Source organism: Siniperca chuatsi, linkage group LG14 (assembly GCF_020085105.1).
Source record: "Siniperca chuatsi isolate FFG_IHB_CAS linkage group LG14, ASM2008510v1, whole genome shotgun sequence".
NCBI lineage: Eukaryota > Metazoa > Chordata > Actinopteri > Centrarchiformes > Sinipercidae > Siniperca > Siniperca chuatsi.
The window spans coordinates 13,035,822-13,047,546 of record NC_058055.1 but is presented as its reverse complement, the minus strand read 5'-3'; the positions used below and the strand labels follow the sequence as shown (position 1 = coordinate 13,047,546).

The 11,725-nt window shown below is 39.8% G+C and overlaps 2 protein-coding genes across 2 annotated transcripts in view; one reads left to right on the top strand and one right to left on the bottom strand.

Moving 5' to 3' along the window:
* The first annotated feature begins 282 nt into the window (after positions 1 to 282).
* layna (layilin a) lies at positions 283 to 8,206 on the top strand. The gene is made up of 8 exons (XM_044223338.1): positions 283 to 1,647; positions 1,773 to 1,793; positions 1,962 to 2,259; positions 3,258 to 3,415; positions 3,498 to 3,542; positions 3,678 to 3,740; positions 3,845 to 3,941; positions 5,424 to 8,206. Exons 1-8 carry the CDS (start codon positions 1,572 to 1,574, stop codon positions 6,118 to 6,120), a joined length of 1,455 nt encoding a protein of 484 aa, XP_044079273.1. The 5' UTR covers positions 283 to 1,571; the 3' UTR covers positions 6,121 to 8,206.
* Positions 8,207 to 8,265: 59 nt separating this feature from the next.
* Positions 8,266 to 11,725, bottom strand: part of alg9 (ALG9 alpha-1,2-mannosyltransferase) — a 13,643-nt gene continuing 10,183 nt past the window's right edge. Inside the window, exons 8-15 of the mRNA XM_044223337.1 lie at positions 11,595 to 11,700; positions 10,685 to 10,807; positions 10,194 to 10,348; positions 9,935 to 10,064; positions 9,684 to 9,831; positions 9,428 to 9,557; positions 9,212 to 9,342; positions 8,266 to 8,994 (exon numbers count right to left, since the gene is read on the bottom strand). Coding sequence (XP_044079272.1) covers positions 8,871 to 8,994; positions 9,212 to 9,342; positions 9,428 to 9,557; positions 9,684 to 9,831; positions 9,935 to 10,064; positions 10,194 to 10,348; positions 10,685 to 10,807; positions 11,595 to 11,700 — 1,047 coding nt within the window. The 3' untranslated portion in view covers positions 8,266 to 8,870. The remainder of the gene's footprint in view (positions 8,995 to 9,211; positions 9,343 to 9,427; positions 9,558 to 9,683; positions 9,832 to 9,934; positions 10,065 to 10,193; positions 10,349 to 10,684; positions 10,808 to 11,594; positions 11,701 to 11,725) is intronic.

Here is an 11,725-nt window from a genome sequence, read left to right as displayed (position 1 = left end):
CCACTTACAAGCATCTCTAAAGCTCACTAATTAACATGTTGTATCTCGTTTGTTTGATTTTAGATAAAATGTGTGAGCTTTAGAGGTGCTGGTAGGCAGATTTTGTTACAGTTGGACAGAGCCAGGCTAGCTGTTTCCTGCTAGCTAACTTCCTGGAGTCTCCCATAGACTGTATATAAAGATGGACGACATGGCAGCTCCCGAAAAGTGAAGCCAAAACATCTCGATTGCCCCATGGTGGCTGGCTGCAGTATAGGTCATAAACCTCGCCCCCTCCATGTTAGCGGATGAGACATGAGCCAAACTAAAAACTCAAAGTACATTTTCCCTAAAGATGGTTTCTGTCATTTTAGGTAGTTCTTATCATGCTGATGTATGTTCAAGTGTTAATTTTTCTGATAAGTTTAGTTATTTGATGATATAAAAAGGGAGTTTGACATCTGACTGACAGCTGAGGCTGGCACGTGTACTTCGAGTTTCCAGTCTTTGTGCTAAGCTAACTGGCTGCTTACTCTAGCTTCGTATTTACCATACAGACATGAGAGTGGTATTGATTGAACTCTCAACAAGAAAGCGAATAAAGGTATTTCCCAAAATCAAACTAACATTATTTCTTTGATTTTAATGGGTTTATTATTATATCACAAAATTGTCAAAGTTATTTTACAAGACAGATTGTCTGTATTTGTGTTCTTGTCTGCTTTTTTTTTCAATGGTTTGAAGTGGACAGGGTTCGATTGGAAAAAGGTGAGGTCATGCATTTCCTTGCGCCAATTAGGATTTACAACATTTGAATGAAAAAGTGATGGCACTTGTGGGGTTGTTTGCTTGTGTTGCCAGGTCACGATCAATCTAATCTGATCAAACCACACCCGCACAGTCCTGATGAAGCAGATTTTTGAGATATAAGGATATTTATTTCTGAACTTTGTTTTAAATATTTTATGTTGCAGAGAAATATTTAAGATTGGAAACCAATTTTTCAGAGGCTTATCTGTCATGCTCTGTACTGAAACACAACAAAGGAAGAACACTGCAATGCACCTTGAAGATGGACCTGGGATAAGTATTTTAAAATATCCCTGATCGAGTTAGAAGAGATCATTTTCATGTAACACTTTTGTAATAATAATACCAAAGCTTAAGTAATAAAGGAAGGAGTGAAATCTGCCTCTTGTCAGCGTTTACGTTGAGAAGCACTTGCATGATTAGATGTCTTGCGATCGATGCAGCCTCTTCTTCCAATCATTAAGACTGCTCTTAACAGATTACAGCCCCCTCCCAAACACGCACAGTCTTTTCTCCTCCTCTTCCTGCCCCTCCTTCAGTCTCACACACTCTCTCTTTCAGCAGATAAAACAGGATTTGCCTCTTAAGCACTTCTTTAGCTTTCTCTTTGAATTTAAACCTTTTTAGAGCATTTTCTTCCACCTGAAGCTACAGCTCACCTCTTAAGGTTCAGGTAGAGTTTAGTTGGTTTCACCTGAGCTCCACTGATGAACAGACAGCGGAATGAAAAAGACTAAACAAAAATATAAGAGGTGGTGGTGAACAGACTACAACCGACAAAGATGGACCTGCGAACAATCTTCTGTCACCTCCTGCTTTTATGTTTTGAACCATCTGCAGCCACAAGCCTTATTACAGGTAAGCTGCACACAAAAAACACAACATAGCACAAAGACATGAACTCTTGATTCAATTGTGGATCTATCTTTGGTTTCCTCATGGCCTGCCTTCCTGACTCTATGCTGGATGTTTGGCTCTTGAAGCGGATATATTTGAAGCCAGAGGTAGGCAACACACTCCTTCAAAAAATACAATTTTATAAAAGGCTTCTACAACTAACTCCATCTCTGTAGTTGTAGGTACAGGCTACTATAGGAGGGTATTTAGCTTGTGATATGTGAGGCTTGTGATATCTGGCATGTGTAATCAGGTGTATGTGTGTGTGGGTGCAGGTCAACGTGTGTGCAAGGCAGGGAAAGGGAGGCCGTGTTACAAGCTGGCCTATTACTCCGAGCTCCGACGGAAGCTGAACTTCGTTGAGGCAGAGCTCGCCTGCAGACGGGACGGGGGGCAGCTGCTGAGCGTGGAGTCTGTGTCTGAGCAGGAGGTCATAGAGCAGCTCATCACAGAGCTCCACCCAACTGATGGAGACTTCTGGATAGGTCTCCGCCGTAGCCATGGAGACGAGGGCAGCAGCTCAGAGTGCTCCTCACAGTACTATTGGCTGGATGGCAGCAATTCTACATTTAGGTGGGTGGAGCTATCTAGAGGGTCAAGGGGTCAAAAGTGAATTTTAGAGTAATGAAGTGAATATGAAATGGTTTTGCACTGGTTCATTTTCACTGCTGATTGTATGATGAGGAATGTGTGTTGAAGGAAGGTGTTTCCTCATTTGTGAGGTCCCACAGAAATCTGGTTATCGTTTGAAATGTTTTGATACTAGTGCTGATATGTTACCTGAGTTTCAGTATCAAAAAACAAAAACAAAAACATCCTTTGACAAATAGACTGTAAAAATATTTTTTTCTACAAAACCATTTTTTTAAGAAGCCAAAGTTTTCAAATGATAAATGTTGTCTATGGCACGATCAACACTGAATTTTTTTGGCCTATACTGATATTGATTTTGAGAGTTGATGTATATTGATATGATATATTGGCTGACAGTCTTTTTTCAAAAAGTACATAACATAAACAAACATTTTTGTTAAGGATCCCTTAATTTTTTGGCAAACTATGTAATGGATACACTGTTTCTAAATTACCTCTAACATATTTTGGCATTTCTGAACTGCAATTTCTTAATTATCACTTATCAGCCCACATATGCAGATACAGATATCTGCAACAAGCTTATATAGGCCGATATGTCAGCCTGGCCAATTTATTTGACTACGTCTAATGTTGTCTAAACACAAGCATCTGCCCAAAAACTTTGAATAAAACAGTCTAAACTACCAATTTTTTTAAAAATGTAATTACAAACTTTAAGATCAAAGAATAGCTAAATATGACTACAAATTTGATCAGACATTCGATGCCAGCTTTCAGTACTCTGCAGCTTTCAATAGTCGGTGCTACAGACACTTTTCAGACGTATTTAAAAAGTATTGAGGTTTGATACCCAGCCTTTTTTTAAAACTTTATTTAATTATTTTTTTATATGGGAATGTAAGTTTTGTAAAGATTTCCGTTAAAGCAGTTAAGTGATTTTGTACATGTGCTTTGTGTGTGTGTGTTTGTTGTAGGAACTGGCACAGGGATGAGCCATCATGCGGCTATGAGGTGTGTGTGGTGATGTATCACCAACCATCCGCTCCTTCTGATTTCGAGGGGAGCTACATGTTCCAGTGGAACGATGATAATTGCGAAACAAAGAACAACTTCATCTGCAAATACACTGCAGGTACTGCTGACACAGTATTTGAACATTCTTTTACTTTGAAAATACTTTTTACATTGTTGACTGTAACTCATTTTCTCCACAGAGAAGCCACAGGGCCGTTCCCCTTCTCCCAACTCCACTCAAACAAGTAAATGTGCTCAGTGTGATTGTTAAAAAAATGTCATATAACATATGATTTAGCAGACATTTTGGATACTTTGAAAGTGAGTGTGGTCATCATACAGTGAGACAGTCTGACCATCATGGATGCTTTTCATTACAGATGTCTTCCCTTCAACTGTGCTGCCGCCGAATCCAAGGGACCACAACCAGGACAGAAACACAGGTTGACTGACCCAGTATACACTCACTACTCTGATACTGTCATATCCAAATGTCAACATGATAGTCACTAAATCTGTATCTCTCTGTTGTCTGTGTCTCTTTTAGCTCTGAATTTGGTTTACATCATCATTCCCACCATTCCCCTGATACTGCTGTTACTGACAGTGACTGGAGTCTGCTGCTTCAAACTGCTTGTCAGACGGTGAGGATCCAAAACAAAGCAAAATGCTAAAGACAAACAAAAGTTTTACTTCACCTGAAGATTTCCAACAATCACCATGTGAAAAATTTCCTGCAGTGACCTTTGATCTACTATAACTCAAGCATTAATATAGTCATTACTGAGCAGACTGTTCCAAATCTTCTCTCAGGCAAAGGGGCGGGAGTTGAAAACACAAGGCAGTTTAGTTACTATATTTATTTATTTTGTTAATATAACCTACTAGAATGCATTATTGTTATAAAAACCCAGGACTATATATAAGCTACAGTCATCAAGAAGCAACATCATGTTGCTTATTCTAACATTTCCAAAATATAATATAATAAATTAAGAACATTTTGTGATTATTTTCGTTCCGTAGGAAAACCACAACATAACAGTGTGTCCTTAATTAGTGAACTTTAGTTTGGTGTTATTCTATATTTTTCTTATTGTCAACAAATTCCATCAAAAGAGCGAAACCAACAATGTTTTAGTACACCTCTCAATACTTTCTGACTTTGCACTGAGCTACAAGCCCATTTTTTCCTACTGAAGATGAAATCTTTAAAATCGGCTCACAAATGTTCAGTTTCATTTTATTTTTTAAAAGGCTACAAAATTTTCTAAGAGAGCTAGACACTGTAGTTTCTATCAAACGTTAGTCAAACAGGAGGAAATAGTGCATTTGCTGGGAACTATTTTCAACTGAGGATTAACACACGCTAGTGAGTACAGCAGCAGGACGATGTACAGTGGTGTGCAAAAGTGTTTCCCCCTTCCTGATTTATTTTTTTTTTTTGCATGTTTGTCACACTTAAATGTTTCAGATCATCAGACAAATTTAAATATTAGTCAAAGATAACACAAGTTAACACAAAATGCAGTTTTTAAATGAAGGTTGTTATTATTAAGTGAAAACTAAATTCAAACCGACATGGCCCCGTGTGAAAAAGTGATTGCCCCCTAAACCTAATAACTGGTTGGGCCACCCCTAGCAGCAACAACTGCAATCAAGCGTTTGCGATAACTTGCAAGGAGTCTTTTACAGCGCTGTGGAAGGGGGCAAACACTTTTGCACACCACTGTATGTGGGATTTGTTTGAAAACAAACTACAGCGCCCATGTTCATCGTAATAAAGGAACATGTCAACCAGTGCAACGGTGTGGGTCATTAATGTGTTTGTAATAGCTTTTGGATAACAATAGAGGTCTATGGCACAGAGAAATAAACTTTATCAGGCCTTCGCTTCTTCGGCAATACTTGTTAGTAGGATCAGTTCATTAAGACACTGATATTTAAAATTATTGTTAAGTCAAATCAACACCTCACTTTCAATAAAGAATGAAGATCATGAGCTTCACTATTTTGATATTCACTTCAGGAAAACTGTTGTACAAACAGTAAAGTCTGGTCCCGGTATAATTCTATGTTAATGTTTGCGGTGTCTTGTTATTTATGCTTCTCTGTGCGTGAGACAGAAGGAGGAAACAGCAGAAATCAGAAGTATGCCAGACAGACCCGGGCGTCTGCCCCAGCACGACTCCAACTGACGTCTATAACGTCATTCGCTCCCAGAAGGACGATGACCTGGTTTCAACTCGCCCGCACGCCAAAATCACCTCCTTTTTATGCTCCTCCCCTGACACACCGACAGGTGACTACGACAACCTGGGGGGTCGGGACACAGAGAGCGGCTTTGTGACGCTTGCCAGCACAGAGAGCGGCTTCCTCAACTTTGACCTCAATGACCTCAGCCTTGGGCGTCGTGGCACCCGCGACTTCTACGACACCAGCTTGGGCCGCTCAGGAAAGAGGGACTTGAATGACACTGGGCAGAGAGAGTTTTATGACAGGAGTCTAGGTCGTCGTACAACAAAGAGTGAGCATTACGGCAGCAGTGTGTACAGGGACCACGGATTGTATGATGGCAGTATCAGAGGAGGGAGTGATCTCTATGATCCCAAACTGAGGCTTGGAGGTCACACAGTAAAGGCTGACCTCTATCAGACGTACATCACCAACGGCAAGGAGGACACTTACCAAACCAGCCTCGGAACCTATGGAAACCGAAAATCCAACCAAGCAAATCTGGATTGCTACAGAAATGGCCTGAATCTTGATGGCGGAAGGAGATACTTCAATGAACAAGAATGGATCAACAGAGAAAGCTACTGATCCTCTAAACAGCTTCTTTATTGTGTGTATAGCAGTGTTTGTGTGATTGTGGACAGGAACAAAAGAATGGCAAAAAGACTGTTTGTATGGTATGTTTCTGAAGCCTTTCAGGGGATTAAAATCAGGTGAGACGTGCTCAAATTATATTTTGTCACTGGCCCCACAGTTCAACCTGTGGCCCCTGTGGCAATTAGTTTGTGGTAACTGAAAACAAATTTCTTTAGGAATATGAACTTTAATTAAAGCATCAGTTTACCCAAATTACAAAAAAACCAAAACATTTTGTCACTTATCTGTGGTAGTGTCCAGCCATGCAGATAGTTTGGGTTTGATTTTCTAAAGTTCCTGAGCATCCACCCCAATTTAAAGGAGGTAAATTAAATTTTTGTTGTGGTTCTCAGAGCACTGGAGAATTATATTTAAATAATTCAATAGCAACATATCTTTCCAAAACATTGTCCAGGTTACTCTGAATAATCCACAGACCTACAGCTTTCACTGTAACTACTTTCTAGTGAATAAAGAGTCTGTGTATTATCACGGACACTGTTTCTAGACAGATACACTACTGCTGATTTTTTAAAATGTAATTTCTCAGTTCTATGAGCACCGCAAATCCATTCACCTTTATTATATTCAGGTGGCAGCACTCAAAGACAAATATCTCAAAACCTGGACAAATAAAATCAAAACAATCTGCATTGTTGGACACTACACCACTACAGGCAAGTGAGGAAAAAATGTTTTTGTAATCTGGGTGAATTGACACTTTGAGATTAGATATTAAAGGGGAACTCCACCAATTTTGCACATCAAAGTCTGTAGCCCGCTCCTCATTTCTGATTTAGGCTAGTGGCTCGAATCTACATTAGCTGCTACTAGCATAACACACACGAATCTCAAACGGAACTTTCGCCTGTTGAGTTGCATTGTGGGTAATGCAGGATCCAGGTTTTGACAAGAAAGAAGATTACATGGAATAAAAAGATGATATCTCTGGTTCTGCTCCATGATTCTAATGCTTTTTTAAAAACTGCTCATCGTGAGTCAGACAATGTTACAGCGTAATGCTAAATCCTTGGAGTACTCTTTTAACACAAGCTGATCTACATGGCCTGGCCTCAAGACTAGATCATTTCTCTGGACCTGTCTATGCCCCAATCATTTGAGTTAATGTTGTGCTTAAACAATGCATATCTCAAACATATTTTCATTTAGTTAAATTACCACAAACAAACGTACACACAGGACACCTGGGGGCCTTCAGAGGCAGTGCATACTCCAGCTTTGGGGAGGCCCAGTAAAGAAGCCAAGTTAAAGCTCAAACTCACATTAAACATGAACTCACAATGAGGTGGGCCAGATGACTTTTGTCATGTCATCTCACCTTTGCCTCCACACATTACAATATTATCAAAATTTACAGAGGCGATACAATAATAACCTCCCTCAAGTAATAGCATGGAGTGTCTTAGATGTAACTGGGTGAATATGAGCGACTTTGACAATAAAAATGTGTGTGTGTGTGTGTGTGTGTGTGTGTGTGTGTAGCAGCCTGTTTGCATGGCCTTGTCATGCTGCCCTTGCTTGGTAACTATTAAGGTCTTGGACCCTTATGATTGCTGTGCCTGAAAATGTTTTAATCACACCTAAATTCACCTGATATAAACAGGCTACCTCAAACAGATTAAGACACAATAACAATAAACCAATACTGCTTGAGGGAGCCAAGGCTGGATATTTTATGTGCTGCAAGTGTGTTTTGACATGGCCAGAACTTGAATTGAATTTCATTGATACACTTTCTCCCTTATTTATTAATGGCTTTCTGTCTCCTATCGAGTAAAGCAAAGACAGCCAAAAACAATGCTAGCAAGTGGAAAGTTGGCTCATACAGTGAATTCAGCTTGAGTGCCTGCAGCCTGACCACAGCAATGGCATGATATTGAAGAGAATGATAAAATACAGCATTGTTATTATTATTTATTCAGAATGTATAATGCCTTGACATCTCTCCTATAAGTGAGAATGGTTTGTATGTTTGTTACATAAAGAAATCTTCAAATAAAATGAGATTAGAATTGAATCTGTCGGCGTGTGGTGCAGTGATTTTACTGTCCCTATAAAAAACAGGAGGGTTGTATCTGCAGTCAATCATGTTTTTATTAACATTCCAAGTTAAATTAATAACGCACCATAGCTTTCATTCATCTCCACCACTCACACCCAACAGAGCACACAATAAGATACTGTTCAAGTGCAGACAAGCAAACACTACAAGATTTTTTACATTAATTATTCATAAAAATTCTTCCATTCAGGCCACATTTTTAAGTAAAGTATGAAAAAAAAACACGTCTATTTGTGTAACGGCCTGCCCTGGGCTAAATCCATGTAAAATCTTGTAGTGTGCATCCACTTTAAGACATTCATTTACACACAGCCAAACACACACAGAAACTGAGATAAAATGTTTGACATACAGATCCAGCTGATACCTGCCAAGCACACCTGCATGCATACCATTTTCTCATTACTCACGCACACAAGCCCAAAAGCAGACATAATGTCCTTAAAGGGTCTGATATCTTCAAATGCTTCATGAGACAAATACTTCAAAACACATGCATGCACACGTGTCTAACAATCACGCACACAAGCACACACTCACAAATACCAGCTGCTTTGAGGGGAAGTGATTGATTTCTGATGTTAGGATTTGTACTTGGGACCAAGTTGAGGTTCAAAGGTCAGCCATGGGTCCGCTTACGAGGCTGCTTTTGCCGCCGTGGTTTCAAGATGACATAGCGCCTGTAGGTGGTGTGCTGGTCTGATATAAACGGGATGTAGAATGCTCTGAAGAGAGGCGATGACCTGAGAGAAAAAAATGTTTTATTGAAAAACTGCATCAGTCCTTTGTAAGCCTTTGTACGCAGGAAAAATAGATGGGAGTTTTTCCAAGTACATTTTTTTAAGCTACAATACATTAAGATTTTTAAAATTTAAAGATTTAAATTTGAATGATCTTCAGAAGATTTGGGAGCCATGTTTTTTTTCTATTTCTGTGTAAATTATGCGTGTGGGAAAATACCTTGATGCTTGAAGGAAAGACTTATAGGCGATGATGTTCCACTCCTCTTTGCTGGCTGAATAACGTGGCTCAAGTGGAGTCTCTTCATCTGTGTCCAGGTCTACTAAGTAGTGGCACTGCCGTAAATCCACCTGCCCAGAGTAGAAATTTCATAATTAAAATACAGTTACTATTAACTATGTGTCAAAAATACGTGCACATGTCTGAGTGACTAACATATCTGGTTGGCTCCTCCAGGTTCTGGTCATTCATATTAGCTGGGATGATCTGTGTGGCCAGAGGACCAGAGGCGTATGGCTGAGGCAGCTGCCCTTTAAAGTCAGACTGAATGAAGTGCAGTTGCCAGCTGGAGATTAGGAAGAGAAACTGAATCAGCAAGTGACACAGTCACAGTCATATCTGGAAATGACAAAATACACTTTCCATGCTTTATTAGACATTGAAGACCTGTGTAGGAATCCTAGATACTGACTTGAGTGGTAGAAGGAAGCTGCTTGGGAAGCGGTACCACTCTTTGCCCACACACACACTAACAGGCCGGCCTTCAGGGACTGAGTGAAGAGTCGGATCCTTGGAAATGCGATGGAACTCTGGGTACAGGTCCAGAGGGGCGTGGTAGCCTGTAGACATTAAAAAAAAAATCAAATTTCATCCATCTTGAACTGTTGCTTTTTGTTGCCTGACACTGGTGCTTTGGAGAATAGTGTCTGTGTGTACACATACCTCTGAAGAGGGCGACAGAGCGAGACAGTGACAGCATTGTGAAGACCACGACTGCGCTTAGAGCCAACCAGTTGGAGGAGACCGTGTAGTGCTCTAGCCGGTACCGCTGGAACAGGAAGTGGTAGCATTTCTGCAGGAAATAAAATAAATCTGTAAAAACTAATTTCACATGCACATTCATGACTAAAAAGGGCCTGATACAAATGAAGCCAACTAACACAGACTACCAAAGCCAAAATTGGAAAATGGAAAAACACACCTGAAGAGAGGAGAGGGCTACTGCCCCGCTGAGGCAGATGAGCGGGTAGATGGGAAAGAGAAAACGCTCTTCTTTATGGGGTCTGGTGAAGAAAACCAACATCCACAGATACATGGGAGACAGAGTCAGCCAGTATGGACGGCCCAGGTTCTGCACTGCAGAAAACATGTGTGCACAACCATATGAAATCACAAGAGCGGCTGCTTTAGAAATTGACATCACACCAAAAATAATTTGATTACATCATATCAGCATTCCATCTGTTTCCCAAAACTAACTATGCTGATAAATGTAAACAGGAGAGCACCAAGACAATGAGGTGAAGGAGTGAGTCACTACCACACTACTTATTATTATTATTATTATTATTATTACACATATTTCTCCTGAGGCAGACGACTAACACTCTTTCCATCCCCCAAAAAGTGCAAGCAATGACAACATTTAGTCTTTTTTTTTGTGCTAGTGTATGAAAAACCCACAGTCCTCACCATTGAACCTGTGTAACAGTGTCTCCATGAGAGCAGTCAGTGGCAGCGAAAACAGTGCCAGAGTAAACACCAGGTTGAAGTTTAGGATTCCATTTGCAAAGTAGAAATGCCACGGCTCTGTACCTGAAAATCACACAAAATATGCTAAATATCACAGCTCAAGTACAGACCATCACAATAAAAACAACATCATAACTGTAAAGCTATTGCAATATTACTTAAAGGGAGAGGGAATGGTAAAGAATTTAATAGATAAAACATTAAATAATGATGTTGGAGACTCAAGTTCAAAAGGTCCTATAAATATTGTGCCAACTTAATGGAGAGGAATACAACCTATTGGCACACTTTCAAAGGGTTTTATATGCTATTGTTGATGATGGTATGCCCTCTAGAGTCCAATAAAAACAGTGCAGCTCTCTCGTTAGCTCTGGAATGTTATTTCTGATCCTCTAAATAACTGACCAGCTCTAGTAAGGTCCTACCGTTTTCTTTGTGTGATTTGAGATTGTCCACTTATAAAAACTATACCTTGCGTTCTGTATTGCGCACAGCACACATAAAACAACTATCACTGACTGTAGGCTTGTGGCTGAAATAAAACAATGCAGTTTTAGCTTATGCAGCCTCTTTGTTCTGCAGTTGCTGTAAGGAACCAGGCAGCCTACCAAAGTACTACTACTACTAGTACTACTTTCTGAATTAGATATTATGAAAATATAATTGTCAGGCCAAAAAAAAAAGATTAAACATTATGAAAAGTACTTTATGACAAAATAGAGTTCAAATAAACTGAGGGAGCATGTGCCCCCTGAGTTGAATGGGCAACATCAGGTTCTGTTTTTATGACTGATGTTTTGCCAACATGATATAAAATGATACATTAATGATGTGTGCTCTTGTATATTACCATATAGATCGGGTCCATGTGGTGTGAAGACATTATACAGCAGAATATTGAGTGGAGCAATGACCAGTTTGCCATAAAAGAAAGAGTCCACTGCCACTAGGGGTACCTGGGAAAGACACACAGGATAAACA